The sequence below is a fragment of the Hordeum vulgare genome, chromosome 1H (genome assembly GCF_904849725.1).
Source record: "Hordeum vulgare subsp. vulgare chromosome 1H, MorexV3_pseudomolecules_assembly, whole genome shotgun sequence".
In the NCBI taxonomy this organism is placed as follows: Eukaryota; Viridiplantae; Streptophyta; class Magnoliopsida; order Poales; family Poaceae; genus Hordeum; species Hordeum vulgare.
In genome coordinates this window covers 396,001,884-396,019,839 of record NC_058518.1, presented here as the reverse complement: position 1 = coordinate 396,019,839, position 17,956 = coordinate 396,001,884, and the positions used below count along the sequence as shown (strand labels likewise).

Genomic DNA, 17,956 nt, shown 5'->3' with positions numbered 1-17,956 from the left:
GATATGAATGAAGGGAATATTAGATTTCAATTTCCTTTAAAAAAGGGCATGGAGCACTTTCCTAGAAAGAAAATAAGATTGCCTTACGAATCTATGATGAGGGCTACTTATGGTTTGAGCACCAAAGATGACTATACGTGATTCCATCACTTGTTGCCTAGCTAAGGGCGTTAAACAAAAGCGCTTGTTGGGAGGCAACCCAACGAATCTATCCTTTTTCTTTCTGTTTTGTGTTTTCCACACTTTCATAATTCTGTTATGATTGTGTTTTTCTGTTTCTTTTTGCGATTGTGCCAAGCAAAACCGTTATGATTAGTCCTGGGGATGATCGTTTGGTCATGCTCGAAAAGACAGAAACTTTCTTCTCATGAAAAGAATTTTCATTTTTTTCTGTAAGAGATTTTGAGTTGATTCTTTTTGCTGCTGATTGCTACGCAAATTATTCAGACTTTCGTAATTTTACAGAATTTGTGAAGTACCATAAGTATACGAAATATACAGATTGCTACAGACTGGTCTGCTGTTAACAGATTCTGTTTTTGTTGTGTTGGTTGCTTATTTTGATGAAACTATGGATAGTATCGGGGGGTATTATCCATGGAAGATTGAAAATAGAGTAACCCAACATCAACACAAGTAGAATTTAAGTTTGCTACAGTACCTAAGAAAGTGGTGGTTTGCTTTCTCATACTAATGTTATCACGAGTTTCTGTTTAAGTTTCGTGTTGTGAAGTTTTCAAGTTTTGGGTGAAGTTCTTATGGACAAAAAGATAAAGAGTGGCAAGAGCTCAAGCTTGGGGATGCCCAAGGAAACCCAAGAGATTCAATGATGTCGTAAAAGCCTAAGCTTGGGGATGCCCCAGGAAGGCATCCCCTCTCTCGTCTTCAATCCATCGGTAACGTTACTTGGGGCTCTATTTTTATTCACCACATCTTATGTGTTTTGCTTGCAGCGTCTTGTATCGTAGGAGTCTTTTATTTTTTTGTGTCACAATCATCCTTGCTGCACATCTAGAGAGAGAGACATGCACTCACCGTGATTTTGTCGAGCTTCACTTATATCTTTTGGTAGACAATTCAGCTCACATGTGCTTCACTTATATCTTTTGAGCTAGATACTTTTGCTCTTTGTGCTTCACTTATATCTTTTAGAGCGCAGCGGTGCGTGGCTTGGTATTTTATCTATGCTTTGAAAGTAGTCTCAAAAGGGGTAGTTATCCAAAAGGGATACGAAAACTTCCACCTTCATGTGCATTGAATAGTTAGAGAAGTGTGATTCCTCTCAATTAGTTTTGAGATATGGTTATGGTAATATTGAAGTCATGCTAGTAAGGTGTTGTGGATCTAGAAATACTTGTGTTGAAGTTAGTGATTCCCGTAGCATGCACATATGGTGAACCGCTATGTGATGAAATCTGAGCATGATTAGTCTATTGATTGTCATCCTTTGCGTGGCGGTCGGGATCGCGGGATGGTTTATACCTACCAACCCTTCCCCTAGGAGTATGCGTTGAATGCTTTGTTTCGATTACTAATAAAACTTTTGCAACAAGTATATGAGTTCTTCATGACTAATGTTGAGTCCATGGTTTAGATGCACTTTCACCTGCCACCATCACTATCTTCTTAGTGCCGTGCAACTTTCGCCGGTGCACAAAACCCACCATTAGCCTCCCTCAAAACAGCCACCATACCTACCTACTATGGCTTTTCCAAAGTCATTCCAAGATATATTGCCATGCAACTACCACCATGACATGTGCCACCACGTCTACATTGCCTTTGCACGATCGTAAGATAACTAGCATGATGTTTCCATTAATGTCTATGCCATGCTAGATCATTGTCACGGTACACTACCGAAGGCATTCCATATAGAGTCATTGTTGCTCTAAGTTTTGAGTTGAAAGTGTGATGATCATCATTAATGAATAATTGTCCCATGTGAGGAAATAAAAGAGGCCAAAGAAGCCCACCAAAAAAAAAGAGGCCAAAGATCCCACAAAAAAATAAAAAAATGAGAGAAAAAGAGAGAAGGGACAATGCTACCACTTTTTTCCACACTTGTGCATATTAACCACCATGATCTTCATGATTGAGAGTCTCTCGTTTTTTCACCACCATATAACTTGGCTTGTATATTCCAATGATAGGCTTCCTCAAAATTGCCTTAGGTCTTCGTGAGCAAGCAAGTTGGATGCACACCCACTAGTTTTCTTTAAGAGCTTTCACATACTTTTAGCTCTAGTGCATCATTTGTATGGCAATCCCTACTCATTCACATTGATATCTATTGATGAGCATCTCCACAACTCATTGATATGCCTAGTTAATGTGACTATCTTCTCCTTTTTTGTCTTGCAACATCCACCACACTCCACACCATCTATAGTGCTATAACCATGGCTCACGCTCATGTATTGCGTGAGAGTTGAAAAGGTTTGAGAAAGTAAAGGTGTGAAACAATTACTTGGCCAATACCGGGGTTGTGCATGATTTAAATTCGTTGTGCAATGATGATAGAGCATAGCCATACTATATGCTTTTGTAGGGATAACTTTCTTTTGGCCTTGTTATTTTGAAAGTTCATGATTACCTTGCTAGTTTGCTTGAATTATTATAGTTTCCACGTCAATAGAAAACTATTGTTTTGAATCTAATGGATCTGAACATTAACGTCACATAAGAGGAATTACAAAGGACATATATGCTAGGTAGCATGAAAGCATCAAAAATTCATTCTTTATCACTTCCCTACTCGAGGACGAGCAGGAGTTAAGCTTGGGGATGCTTGATACGTCTCAAACGTATCTACAATTTTTGATGGTTTCATATTGTTATCTTGTCATCTTTGGATGTTTTATGTACCTTTTATACCTTTTTTGGGACTAACTAATTAATTCAGTGCCAAGTGCGAGTTCCTGTTTTTTCTGTGTTTTTGGCTCTTTTCAGATCTGATTTTGGAACGGAGTCCAAACGAATAAAATCCCCGAAATGATTTTTTTCCGAACGGAAGAAGATCAGGGGGCCTATGGGCCAAGCCAGGAGGGCTCCAGGGAGCCCACAAGCCCCCACTCCGCCACCAGGGGAGGCGGCGGTGGCAGGGCTTGTGGCCTCCCTGAGCGCCCCCTGACCTAGATCTTTGGCCTATATATTCCCTAAAATACAGCAAAAAATCAGGGGAGCCTCGAAAATACTTTTCTGCCGCCGCAAGCTTCCGTTTCCGCGAGATCTCATCTGGAGACCCTTCCCGGCGCCCTGTCGGAGGGGACTTTGGAGTTGGAGGGCTTCTTCATCATCATCATCGCCCCTCCAATGACTCGTGAGTAGTTCACTTCAGACCTACGGGTCCGTAGTTAGTAGTTAGATGGCTTCTTCTCTCTCTTGGATCTTCAATACAAAGTTCTTCATGATCTTCATGGAGATCTATCCAATGTAATCTTCTTTGGCGGTGTGTTTGTCGAGATCCGATGAATTGTGGATTTGTGATCAGATTATCTATGATATATATTTGAGTCTTTGCTGATTTCTTATATGCATGATTTGATATCCTTGTAAGTCTCTCTGAGTCTTGGGTTTTGTTTGGCCAACTATATCTATGATTCTTGCAATGGGAGAAGTGCTTGGTTTTGGGTTCTACCATGTGGTGACCTTTCCCAGTGACAGTAGGGGCAGCAAGGCACACATTAAGTAGTTGCCATCAAGGGTAACAAGATGGGCTCTGTCGTTGATATGAGATTGTCCATCTACATCATGTCATCTTGCTTAAGGCGTTACTCTGTTCTTTTGGACTTAACACACTAGATGCATGCTGGATAGCGGTCGACGTGTGGAGTAACAGTAGTAGATGCAGACAGTATCGGTCTACTTGTTTTGGATGCGATGCCTATAGATATAATCATTGCCATAGATATCGTCACGACTTTGCGCGGTTCTATCAATTGCTCGACAGTAATTTGTTCACCCACCGTCTACTTGCTTTCATGAGAGAAGCCACTAGTAAACACTACAACCCCCGGGTCTATTCACATCCATCGTTTACACCTCTGCTTTTACTTTGCTTTGTTACTTTGTTGCTTTCAGTTCTCACTCGGCAAACAATCTATAAGGGATTGACAACCCCTTCATAGCGTTGGGAGCAGGTTCTTCGTGTTTGTGCAGGATCTTGTGATACTCCTCCACTGGATTGATACCTTGGTTCTCAAACTGAGGGAAATACTTACCACCGCTGTGCTACATCACCCTTCCGCTTCGAGGGAACACCAACGCAAGGCTCCATAGCCGTAGCAGAAGGATTCCTTGTGCCGTCGACACGACTATTCATGTCGCCGTTGCCGGCGAAGCACATCTGACAACAGATGCGGAGATTGAGGAGGAGGCGGCTCGTCTATCACCTGGCGACGGTCACCTTGGCTCCCGAGCAGCCCACCCCGGATGGACTGATGATCTCGTCCGACCTCATCCGGAATGAGCTTGCGGCCTACATTGGCGAATTTCACGGCTCTGAGTTCGCCTGGGAGGTGACTGAGACGGCACCCCTTGTCTTCTCGGTTCCTTTCCCCTCGTCCGAGCTTCTCCGAGTCTGCTCACATGGTTCCATCCGTTGTCCCATCAACAAGTTCATGATTTCCGTCCAGGCGGCAGAGCCTAAGCCCGTCCCTCCCCTGGAGAAGGTGTGGGTCCTCGTCTATGGCCTCCCAAGGGGAGGCAGTGCGGCTCCGCGGGGTGGCAAGCTTACTCATATTCTGAAAGAAATGTCCGAGCCTCTGGGCAAACTGATCACCGCTGACCTGGCATCATTTGAGGATGATGGCCCCTCCCGCATTGAGATCCTCTGCCCGGCTCCTACTGAGATCGATGGCCTGTCCTTGGTCTTCTACTTTGGATCCAAGGGCAGGCGCCTCACCTTTGAGCTCGAGTCTCCGGCTCCGGTGGACCAGCTAGATCCGGCCCCGACTGGGCCAGAGCCTAGCGACGGGGGGCTTGACGATGAGGGGGGCTCTTCGGAGGAGGGTTCTTCTTCTGAGGGGGGTGATGATGCGGTAGGGGCTCCACCCGAACCGTTTGATGGTCGGCGCAACCCCGTCTCTTCGGCCGCTGGTCCGTCGGGGCCCGTAGGAGGTACCCCAGTGGTCGCACTGGCGCCGGTGGTGGCGATAGGCACTGGGATGCCTCTCCCTACCTCCCCTGACCCGGTGGTCGCTGCTGAGGAGGAGGTGAGTGTGGGTACGGAGGTATGCCCTGCATCGTCCCGGCGCTCGCCCGGGGTGGTATGCTACTCGCGTTCTCCGGGGACCCCTCCTTCCCCAACCTTGGGGTCCCCGGACCCGCGCCCTCCTGCGGCCGTCGATCCTGGCTAGGTGTCTGAGTCCCCTCCCGCGCCCCGCTCTAGGCCTCGGGAGTGCGCTTACCCCATGGTGGCGGCGCGACAGAGCGCGCGGATCAGCCAGTCCCGAAGCCTTTAGGATGGCCGCATCCCGACGATCCCTGAGCTGGCGGCCCGCCATGCTGCGGCCTGCGATCTGTTTCCGAGTACGTCCTCCCCCCTCCCTCCCTCTCTCTCCGGCTCTCGGTTCTCTGTACTTTCTAGCGATATGGTGCCCCTTTTGGCTGAAGTGGCCGCGGATAGTGGTATTGTGTTCCGAGGGGAGAAAGGCCCCCCTCTTGAGGAGATCTCCGCCTTGTGTGCGAAAGAGAGGTTTGAGGGGGCGCTGGCGGAAGCACGTATTCTTGCCACGCGGTCCAACCCCCCCTCCCCTGGTGCACACCAAACCTGGTCACCGAGAGATCAGGGACGGTGGTACACCCCCGGTAGCAGACGGGATTGTGCCGCCCATAGTTGGGCTCCCTTCTGTCCGGAAGCCCAGGGGGCGCCCTTCCACCCGTCTCAACCCCACCAAGACCCGCAGCAAGGTGCGTGAGTCGGGCCCCAGATCAGCCTCTTCTGGCCCGGCGACCTCCGATGTCCCCTCTTCTTGGGGACGCCGGGGTCGGCCGCCTAAGGCTCTCCCCCGCCCCGTGGTTGACGGGCGGGCTAGCTCGACCCTGCTTGCGGGGCCTAGGAACCCAGACGAGGTTGTTAAATGAAGCTCCTATGTTGGAACATCAGGGGCTTCGGTCTCCCTAGCCAACGGCGACAGCTCATTGAGTATATGCGTCAGGAAGAGATTGACATAGTGGGTCTGCAAGAAACGATTCATCAGGATTTTAGAATGCACGAGCTCCAGAGGCTCTCCCGTCACCAATTTTCCTGGCAGTGGCTCCCTGCATCGGGCCACTCTCAGGGCATCCTGCTCAGTGTTAGGGAGGATGCGTTCTCGGTTGAAGACATGGACCGGGGGAATTCTTCATGAGCATGGCCGTCACCGATCGACGTGTTCACCTCAGTTGGGAGGTGATTATCGTTTATGGTCCGGCGGACCATGGCCGCTCGGCTGAATTCCTCGCGGAGCTTAAAAATAAAGTGGACAGGTGCACCATGTTGGGGAACGTCGCAAGGGAAACAAAAATTTTCCTACGCGCACGAAGACCTATCATGGTGATGTCCATCTACGAGAGGGGATGAGTGATCTACGTACCCTTGTAGGCCGTATAGCAGAAGCGTTAGTGAATGCGGTTGATGTAGTGGAACGTCCTCACGTCCCTCGATCCGCCCCGCGAACAATCCCGCGATCAGTCCCACGATCTAGTACCGAACGGACGACACCTCCGCGTTCAGCACACGTACAGCTCGACGATGATCTCGGCCTTCTTGATCCAGCAAGAGAGACGGAGAGGTAGAAGACTTCTCCGGCAGCGTGACGGCGCTCCGGAGGTTGGTGATGACCTTGTCTCAGCAGGGCTCCGCCCGAGCTCCGCAGAAACGCGATCTAGAGGAAAAACCGTGGAGGTATGTGGTCGGGCTGGCGTGGAAAAGTCGTCTCAAATCAGCCCTAAAACCTCCGTATATATAGGTGGGAGGGAGGGGACCTTGCCTTGGGGCTCAAGGAGCCCCAAGGGGGTCGGCCGAGTCCAAGGGGGAAGGCTCCCCCCAAACCGAGTTGGACTTGGTTTGGTGGGTGGGAGTCCTTCCTTCCCTTCCCACCTCCTCCTTTTTTTTCTTTCTCTTTGATTTTCTTTCCTAGGCGCATAGGGCCCTTTTGGGCTGTCCCACCAGCCCACTAAGGGCTGGTGCGCCACCCTTATGGCCTATGGGCTTCCCCGGGGTGGGTTGCCCCCCCCCCCGGTGAACTCCCGGAACCCATTCGTCATTCCCAGTACATTCCCGGTAACTCCGAAAAACCTTCCGGTAATCAAATGAGGTCATCCTATATATCAATCTTCGTTTCCGGACCATTCCGGAAACCCTCGTGACGTCCGTGATCTCATCCGGGACTCCGAACAACATTCGGTAACCAACCATATAACTCAAATACGCATAAAACAACGTCGAACCTTAAGTGTGCAGACCCTGCGGGTTCGAGAACTATGTAGACATGACCCGAGAGACTCCTCAGTCAATATCCAATAGCGGGACCTGGATGCCCATATTGGATCCTACATATTCTATGAAGATCTTATCGTTTGAACCTCAGTGCCAAGGATTCATATAATCCCGTATGTCATTCCCTTTGTCCTTCGGTATGTTACTTGCCCGAGATTCGATCGTCAGTATCCGTATACCTATTTCAATCTCGTTTACCGGCAAGTCTCTTTACTCGTTCCGTAATACAAGATCCCGCAACTTACACTAAGTTACATTGCTTGCAAGGCTTGTGTGTGATGTTGTATTACCGAGTGGGCCCCGAGATACCTCTCCGTCACACGGAGTGACAAATCCCAGTCTTGATCCATACTAACTCAACTAACACCTTCGGAGATACCTGTAGAGCATCTTTATAGTCACCCAGTTACGTTGCAACGTTTGATACACAGAAAGCATTCCTCCGGTGTCAGTGAGTTATATGATCTCATGGTCATAGGAATAAATACTTGACACGCAGAAAACAGTAGCAACAAAATGACACGATCAACATGCTACGTCTATTAGTTTGGGTCTAGTCCATCACGTGATTCTCCTAATGACGTGATCCAGTTATCAAGCAACAACACCTTGTTCATAATCAGAAGACACTGACTATCTTTGATCAACTGGCTAGCCAACTAGAGGCTTGCTAGGGACAGTGTTTTGTCTATGTATCCATACATGTAAATGAGTCTTCATTCAATACAATTATAGCATGGATAATAAACGATTATCTTGATACAGGAATTATAATAATAACTATATTTATTATTGCCTCTAGGGCATAATTCCAACACACCACCCCTGTGGTGGTGGCCGGCGACTTCAACCTCATTAGGTGGGCTTCTTATAAAAGCTCTCCGAATGTAGATCGGCCCTGAATGCGTCTTTTCAATGACTGCATCGCCGACATGGCGCTACGTGAGATAGCCCGCATAGGGGTCACATTCACGTGGTCCAATAAGCCGGCGGACCCCATCCGGAGTGTTTTGGATCGGGTCTTTGTGTCGCCCCAATGGTAAGTGATGTTCCCCCTCTGTGGCATTAAGGCGATCACGCAGATTGGCTCTGACCATACGCCTTTGCTCTTCTCGTCGGGGATGGGTCCCCTCCTAGATCCCGGCGCTTTCTCTTTGAGACATTTTGGCTGGAGCAGCCTGGTTTCTGCGAGCTAGTCCGCGACCGATGGCATCTTGTTGCCGCTTCCCAGCCGCGTGTCTTCTGTGCGGTGAATATTTGGCAACACTGTGCTAAGCTGGCTCGACAGGCCATGAAGGGCTGGGGAGCTAATTTGGGTGCTGACCTCCGGGCCCGTAAAGGGGCCCTGCTGGGCTAGATTAAGACCCTAGATGATTTGGCGGACGGATCGGGTCTATCCCCGGATGACTGCACCCGGAGATACTCCCTCGATGCCGAGCTCATGGGCATATTCAGGAGCGAGGAATTGTTTTGGCAACGTCGAGGAGGCCAGAACTGGCTTCTCAAGGGGGATGCAAACACCGCGTACTTTCAGGCCATCGCTAATGGTCGTAGGCGAAAATGTGTCATCCCTTTCCTCTGGGATGGGGATGCTCTTCTGGAAAACCCAGAGGACATCTCATCCCATATTTACTCCTTCTATAAGGAGTTATTCTCGGCTGAGCTGTGTGGAGGCTCCTCCCTTTGTGAGGACTTCTGGCTGCTAGCTGATCAGGTGTTTGATGTGGAGAATGCCGAACTCACTCTCCCATTCTCCCTGGAGGAGGTTGGCCGGGCAATTTCCTCTCTGAAGGCGTGCTCGGCCCCGGGGCCGGACGGCCTCCCGGTCGCTTTTTTCCAGCGATTCTGGGAGACCGTGCGCCCGGTCATCACGCCCATGTTCTATGAATTCTATATAGGCACCTTGGACATGGGCATGATTAACTTTGGAGGCATTGCTCTCATCCCCAAACTAGTTGGGGCCTCGGATATTCGGCAATTCCGTCCTATTACGGTGATTAACGTGCTGGCGCGTATTTTTGCTAAAGTCTGCGGCACTCGTTTGTCCCCTGTGGCCGAACGGATTGCTCACCTCCTTCAGTCCGCATTCATGAAGGGCAGGAGGATTCATGACGGGATTCTTGCCCTTCACGAGATTGTCCACGAGGTGGCGTCCAAGGGACTCAAGGGGGTCTTCCTCAAATTGAACTTCCAGAAGGCGTATGACCGTCTTGACTGGTCTTTTTTGAGGCTGGTGATGCAGCGTCGTGGATTTAACGAGAGGTGGTGTTCCTGTATCATGCAACTGGTTAGATCCGGTAGCACCGCGATCAATATCAATGGTGAAGTAGGCCCCTTTTTCCGGGCTTCCACGGGGTAAAGCAAGGAGACCCTATTTCCCCCCTGCTTTTTAATCTCGCTGTTGACGCCCTCGCTAGCATCCTGGATAAGGCAAAGCTAGCCGGTCATATCCAGGGGTTATTGGCCACCTCATCCCGGGTGATGGGGTTTCCCACCTCCAATATGCAGACGACACCATGATCATGGTCTCAGGCTCGGACTCGGACATTGTTAATCTTAAGTTCCTTTTGCTCTACTTCGAGGAAATGTCTCGACTTAAGTTTCTTTTGCGTCCATATCCTCTGACGTGCTTATCCTTAAACCTCTCGCGCACATGGCTACAGGCGACGAAAATGAAGGGATAAACCCATTACATCAGAGGGGGTACTTGTGCAAAAGCTTTTGTGGCACATTAACAGCTCCATTCAGTTGACAACACTAGAGCTACAGAATCAGAGCTCAGATTAGGTGGAAAAGGAGTTCCAGATATCCAGCAAACCATGGTGGCGTTTGGAAGCAGAGCACCTTCTATGTCTCACTGTGGAAGCAGGGCAGGTCACCATATTTTCTTTCCTCTAAATACACAACAAGGCTGCGTGTGCGGTAAGGATCTTTCTTTTCCTACCCAGAAGGAAACCAGAAAATTCAGCAACTGTACATCGTGATTTCATGATCGGTTTGTGACTGCAAACAGGGCCGATTGCAATGATTTACGTGTACTATTGGTACTAGCTAGCTAGCTAGAGAAGAGAATTGTCCACCAAGCAAGCAAGGGCTCCGAGTCGGATGGAGATTCCATATCAAGAGGAGACACGCTGACACGGGAGAGGCAGGCAGGCAGGCAACCAACGGTCTAGGCCACAACCAACGGATTCTGCAGCAGGTCATGATGCGCCGGAGCATCAAATTAAATCCACTTCAAAAGCCTTAGGTGAGCCTAGAACATCCATCATACGCCCGCCACCAGCTCCTGTAGCCATTTAAAACATACGTCTGTCAAATCCTCATCCGCCTGATCGGTTAGCTGGCTAGCCCCATTTGAGGTACACTAATTAACTACTTGAAAATTCCTTGGAATAAATTAGAGCCTGAACATTATCTTCTGTAGCAGTATAAGAATATTATGGTATGGCACTCACCATTTTTCCCCCCCAGCAAAGAACAGTACTACTTTCTCCACCGCGGGTTGCACAGGGAAGATCAGAGAGTTGTTGACGCAGGAGATCCGTAGGTCTCCGCGGGATATGCGTATCCACAAAAACACACGGATGGTATGATACCTACTGCGTCGCGCGTGGATAAGGCGCAGCCGAATTAGTTGACAAAATAATCCAAGTATATAGGTCGATTTGAGATCAATATAGGGGAAAAAATGGTATGGACAGGATCGTCTACATCATCCCTTTCTGAGGACACGTGTCCGGCTGATGTCCATTTACGAGCTCATGTACGATGCCCATGTCATCCATGTGATTTTTCTCATTTGAATTCTTAAGTAGGACGCGATTAATTGGGTTTCTTCCGACTTGCACATCTTGGAGTTATATGTTAGTGTGGTCAGGGCTTATAGACACATGGAAAAATTATATATAGGAATATTCGGTCTTCGCCGATATATTTCATACTTTATTATTTTGGACAAATTTCGTCAAGTTTTGACGAAATTTTGAACCCTACAATATAGTTCCTAGGTACGCACACATGCGTGTACGTATCAAGTGCATGATCAATCGAGGAAGGGGGAGCGTTTGCATATGCTTCCCTTCCATCGAAAATCATACGTACTGGTACACTAGTATAGCAAGCCACTACTACTCGCGTACGCATCTGAGCTGCCTCAGCGGTCGCATCCCAAGTTCCCAACCCAAGCCCTGTACAATACATAATGTGCGCATACGTACGGCGTACACGCTCTTATACGCGCGCGCGTACGTACGGACATACGGGCACTAGGTAGCTGCTACCTCATCAGAAGCTGATGGGGTAGACGTGCTGCATGTTGGGGTAGAAGAGCCCCCAGTTCTGCTCCACGCCGTTGTCCTTCTGGTTCTCGTTGAACATGGAGAAGACGTAGGTCTCGATGGCGCCCGGGTGGCGGGGGGTGCCGCGCCCGACGTGGTTGATGAGGTACTGGTTGTAGATCCTGGCGTTGGCCGGGGTCGCCGCCGTGCCGCCGGCTGACGGCCACCCGCTCTCGGACACCACCAGCTTCACGTTGGAGCCGCCGTGCTTGGCCATGGCCGTGTAGAAGGCGTCCACGGTGGTGTCGAACAGGTTCTGGTACCCGTAGGAGCCGTCCTGGACCACGGTGCCGGACGCGGTGAAGAGCGCGTAGCTCATGTCCATGGCGCTCGGGTTGTAGGCCCAGGCCAGGTACGGGTAGATGTTGGCCATGAGCGGCGCGCCGGTGCGGGCAAGGAACTGCACCACGGGGCCCATGAACGCGTCCGCCTCTCCGGTGAAGGACCCGGCGGACGGCGGGCTGTACACGCCCAGGATGGCCTGCGACACCGACGTGGTCACCTTGATGTGGCCCAGCCCGGCGGAGGCCAGCGCGCCCTGCACGTTCTTCATGGCGGGGACAAGGTTCTGGGTGGCGCCGCCGGCGACCTCGTTGCCCACGCAGACGTACCGGAAGGAGACCTTGGGGTACGCCTGGATGTTGCTCCTCACCCACGATGCAGCCGCTGCGGGACTGGCGGCGAGGTTGGAGAGCACGTCGTTGGGCGCGCCCACAACAACGTTCACGCCCGTGCCGCCGACCGCCTGCAGCGCCGCCTGGTCGGGAGCGTACAGCCGCATGGAGTTGATCCCGTTGGACTTGAACATGTTGACCACGGTGCTCGCCGCCGGCAGATTGTTGGCGCTCATGCCGTAGCACACCCCGATGGACTCCACGCCTGCAATGTAATATAACCTCGGTTAGTTAACCTTCACAAAATCAATTATTTACACCAGGTAGAGTAGTAGCACTGTTCCATTGCCATAGTAGAAAATTAAAAAATTCTCCCATGATGGCATGTGATGGAATATAAAAAAGAAACCAATAAGCAAGAATGGCGGCGATGCATGAACACACATGCACACAGAGCCTTTTGACCTGTTGGCGAGGGATAATACTAACTCCCCGAAAAGGACGTTTAACTGAAATCTTGTACGCATGCATGGATGCATGCGTGTAAGCCTCTAGCTTTGCGCATTTTTTTTATCTCTTTCTCTCTAGACTTTGGTGGCTGATGCAGCACTTATATATTGTTTTTGTTACAGTCACGAGTTGGTGTCAGATGCACGCACACGGCCGAGGAACATTGCTATTTTCACGGCCGGCGCCTTGACCGACTTGTCACTAGCTACTAGCTACTCTACCACGAGCAAGGAGAAAAAGGAACTAGATAACCTTAAAGGAAGGAATGAACTTTGACTAGCTTCCAGTGCAGTGAATCTTTTACCCTCCCTGATTTGCTTGGTTTACCAACTAACTCTACACCAATCTACTCTATTAAAGTGTTACACTTGATAGTTGGTACATCAATTATGCTAGAAAGAATACATGTATTTTTACAGTACGTGTACACTTAAGAGTGCCATCGCCAATCAATGGTATGGCATAAATTGTGTAGTACTTGCACGGCACTAGCTAGCTGGATTTATTAAACAAAACGGGCCAGGAATATCGTAGGGGCAGAATGGAGGTCGACCACACGTAGATGGCAATTGGCAGGAAGCCTAGAAATACAGGGGGGTGTAGAGACCTCATGCATACATACATGCTAGGACAAACCAAAGTTTCTGGTCCAACGTCCGCAGCACGGCCGTTGGATAGTCCACATACGATCGATGTGGATCGCCATGGCGTGCATGCATGCCCTCCGGCTGCTCCCAGCTAAGCTCCAATAAACGGTCTAGCTCACGTGCATGACAAAGTACTCCATATAAGTACACGCAACTTAATCCTCTTCTTAACTTGCTGCCCGGCCGATCAAGTGCCAACTACTGGCTAGTACCACTACACTAACCTACAATCCTATTATATCACAATTCTTTTCAGGCAGACCAAACTTGGAAAGGCCAGCAGAACCAACACCTGGGTTATGCATGGTTAGTTAGTGCCTAGTGATCGATGGCGTCATGTACCATGGATCCACCGGTTGCACTTTCAAAGTCGATATGATGACTACACAAAGGCTGCAATTGAGTTATAGTTACTGGTTAGCTAGCAGCTGGTGTAATCGTCTTCGTTAAGCTTAAAAGAATGGAACAGTGGCTAGCTGAAACGAGTAGGACCACTGGACTGGCCGGTACGGCATCGTCCATCGCTGAAAAAACGTCAAGATGCGGACCAAAGGAAGAAGAAAAAGATGGTTAGCGACGGGTGGTTCAGCAGTAGTTGCACCGAATTAATCAGGGAACAAACCACCAATTAAGTGGTAGGGCTCGTGTCTACAGTGCTAGGGCGACACTGTCGAGACATGCATGCACAGCTTTGCATGCAGGGAAGAGGAGGAAGAAGAAGAAAAACTTTCTAGGTGATTAGCATGCATGACACTGGAGAAAGAGACACTGGCCTAGCTAGCTACTTGTAGGTCGTTAGTTAAACCTTCTGACTTTGTAAAAAGATGCAGCTAGCTAACTGACATGCATGGTCACCAAACATTTCGAGACTTCATTTGCAAGCTTTTGCGTACGATCAACTAGATTAATTTATGGTTAAAACAGTTGAAACTATCTACAAGCATCGTTTTCACTGCTTACTTCCTCTTTCAATGTTTTATCTAGAAAGTATCATTTTTGTTGTTCTTAAGATATTAATTTTCCTGCGGAATACCTACTTCTTGCAACGTTTTCTTCCATAGAAGAAACACAATGAAGGCCGATCACACGTGCTGACGTGCACTTTTATCTTGGAGCGTGCGGTGCATATATTTTGATACGTATACTCCGCAGCAAAACCCAAGACTCCTGATTCTTTTAGCGAGTGAAAACGATTTTTTTTACAAAATTTACCGTGTTTAGTTTTCGATTTTTTTTTTGAAAAGTTACTGTGCTCCCATGCATTGATGGACGCATCGAGGTAGATAATGAGACCGGCGGGCGCCGGCCGTTCATGCTTTACCATGCGACTGATGGCGCGGGAAGAATAAAACGCAGAACGAAAGCGACATGCACCTAAACAGAGGAAGGTATGCTATGTGACGTCTGTGGGAGAGAGGTTTATGTGAGCATGGGTACACCATGGCCGCCGGCTACCTAGCTAGCTCCCTAATGCTTCTCTTAATGAAAGCTAAGATCAACGTACGTATTACTATCTTCAAAGAAACTCCCTGCATGAAAAAAAAAACTGCACCCAATCACTTCAAGAGAGAGAGAGGGAGGGAAGGAAGGGGAATCACTTTGTGGGATGGAGGCGAAGGCTCCGAGGAGCAATGCCAGAGCCAACATGGAGGCAACGCCTTGGCCTGCCATTCTCTTTCTCTCTCTACCTGCGTTGGAGGGTGAGGGTGTGGGTGGGTGATGCCAAGGCTCTCTGTAAAGCTCTTGTTGTTTCTTTTCTGGTGAGGCCACAACGGGGTGCAGGCCCCTTATATAGGATCCGAGGAGACATAGTTCGGTCCAATCCACTCGGGAGCGCAGGCCCAACGCCTCCAGCGACATTTATTTAGCCTGTTGCGATTGACTACCTAGGCCGGTTTGCATGCGTCACCGCCTTCTCACAGTGTGTGTCTGGTGGTGGGCAGAGGTTATCCGGTACACCAGGTTGTTGTTGCAGGTAGGGGAAGGGGATAATTCATTCATTCATAGTGGTACCAAACAACTTTTGAAAAAATAGTTTGAATTTTGGACTCCACCCATGATGTACCATGAAAGTGAAGTTTCCAGGTCAATGATGGGTCGCGCGGCGTCGGATATGTTCACGTCTTACTCAACGACATTCGGCGGCGGTTTTTTCACGCAAGGACCGTGTTCGGTGGAATCCGACATAACTTACGTAAGAAGAATTGACACAACGGAGACTTGTTGGCGATGATTTTCTTTTTATCTTTGAAGTTGACATGACTTACGTAGGAAAGAACCGGGCGCAACGGTTTTGTCGGCTTTGTTGTTTCTTATCGTGAAGTGACATGTATACAAATGAAATTATATTTTAGTAATGGATATTCGGGGTCAATTTAAAGAGATTTGGAGTACATCAAAAGCCTTTGGTCTCTCTACCTTTTACCGTCTCATACCGGTATATATATAGTACATGCTCGTATTTTTACATGCCATTGTTTTGTTATTATATTGCAAGAAACCAACAATTTTGTTTATCATAAGAACATTTGTGTTTTTGGTGTACCTAATTAATTAAGATTTTTGTCAAAAGAATCATAGAATTACTCAAACCACTTTAGTTAAGCATGTCTTTATACTTTGTCAAACAAGACCAGATCCACTTAACTTTTGGACTTGTTGTCTCACAAGAGAAGGTATTGAGTTCATCGGCCTTGCAATTGAAAAGAGAAAAGAAGACCTTTATTAGGAATTGCCATAGGAACACAACACCACGGCTTGTCTAAGCGCACCATACATGTGAGCTTTTGGTGCAACGCATGCATGGTTTTCCCTCGTGGCACCATACGTGTTGTAATAACCCCGACAACAAACTAAGTACGTACGTCTCTCCCTCCCAATCCTATTGATCAGGTGGGATATCCAGATCCGGCCGTTGATAGTTCTTTTACACACAGTATGTTGTTGCTATCAGCAGAGTCCGGCCGGTCATGCAACTGCTCTCTAGCTTGTAGTATAAGTGCTAATGACGAAATAATATTAGGTGCACCAAATGTGTAGATTACAGTTAATACGAATATAAAAACTGTACGATGAGTCATGACTCATTTCGGTGAACGAATTATTCGACCGGACCAATTGTATTTAAGAGCCGGTCGTGTCTAGGATTAGCTAGCATGCAGGTGGTCTGCTTGGGCATATTGGTTTGGGTTTAACACACATGCATATACGGCTGGTTGATGAGAAATTTCCTATTGGTGGCTTAGCAGCCCAACTTTTTGACAGATGCATGCCGGGCTGCCCTCTTTTGGCACATGTACTGAATTGGTCCTATATGCTAAAATGGTCTTCTTGAGACATGTGTTTTGTAGTGAGTTGTATATTGATCAAGTTGTAGTTATGATGATGCTGCCAATTCGTACCGTGCATGTAGCCAAGATAGTTTCTGGCACATCATTGGTTCCGAATTTCCACTTGAGAGGCTTAGTTTGTCCTGATTTATTCAAAGGGTTAGTAACCTTTTTTTTTTCTTTCAGAAAAAGGGAGGATCAGCAGCTTACCACCAGGATTACAGACTCTCATGCTTACCAAAACCTGAAAGTCCAAACCTATTTATCTCATACAAACCAAAAATTGTACTTATCCGATATGGTTGAGAATACCGGATCCATCTTTGATCGAATGCGCGCATGTGCACATTTGACTTAAAACCTTTCGCTCTGCGAGAAATCGGTGTCCACCGATTTTCGAAAGGGACCATTATATCGTGGTCGAAATCACACATAGCCCACAAAGGAACTTTAAAGAAGAAGAAGAGAACACCCACAACACACATGCATACAGATACAGCCAGCTAAGCAACAAACATACATACTATGTATGTAGTGCGAGTGCACCTTAATTGATCGGTGCCCCCCCAACAATTTGGTGTTGATGGAGTTGGTTATCTTGCGCTTTTGCTTAATCCGGCCTATGTGGACACGGATTTGCAAGGCCACCGGTACCGGCCCCGCCGCCTTGTCCTATCCCATGTATGGATGGATGGGAACCTGCTTTGCCTCGTCGGATCGGACGGGGAAGGGCCACATGGAAAAGTGCACCCTATCCATATTTTCCCGGGCTTATGTGGACGCAGGGGAACAGCATGTCCTGTCAGCGATCTGGCGCGTGCGTGGCCTCCTGGATACATGATGTGTGTTTCATCCCGCACGGCCGGCTGCCTGATACATGTGTGACCTGGCCGGGCTGATCATCATCATCATATCATGGCTGCTTAGGTGTTGGTTTCATCCGTATGATGATCACGTCCCTGTCGTCCTAGTGGGGAGATGTAGTATAGTTAATATGTGTGGATTTAATATAATGTTGTAGTATTCCTTTGTG

At 48.5% G+C, this 17,956-nt stretch overlaps 1 protein-coding gene across 1 annotated transcript; it reads right to left on the bottom strand.

The window, feature by feature from the left end:
* Positions 1-11,390: 11,390 nt before the first annotated feature.
* Positions 11,391-15,372, bottom strand: LOC123440143 (lichenase-2-like). Its single transcript, XM_045116719.1, has 2 exons — positions 15,193-15,372; positions 11,391-12,702 (listed from the first exon to the last, which is right to left on the bottom strand). The coding sequence occupies exons 1-2, from the start codon at positions 15,263-15,265 to the stop codon at positions 11,771-11,773; spliced, it is 1,005 nt and encodes a 334-aa protein (XP_044972654.1). The 5' UTR covers positions 15,266-15,372; the 3' UTR covers positions 11,391-11,770.
* Positions 15,373-17,956: the final 2,584 nt, after the last annotated feature.

Bases quoted from the DNA above. Each gene is read 5' to 3' on its own strand.
- LOC123440143 (XM_045116719.1), bottom strand. From the start codon at position 15,265: ATGGCAGGCCAAGGCGTTGCCTCCATGTTGGCTCTGGCATTGCTCCTC. The intron at 12,703-15,192 runs GTGATTCCCCTT...ATTACATTGCAG, and splicing joins CTTCGCCTCCATCCCACAAA to GCGTGGAGTCCATCGGGGTG.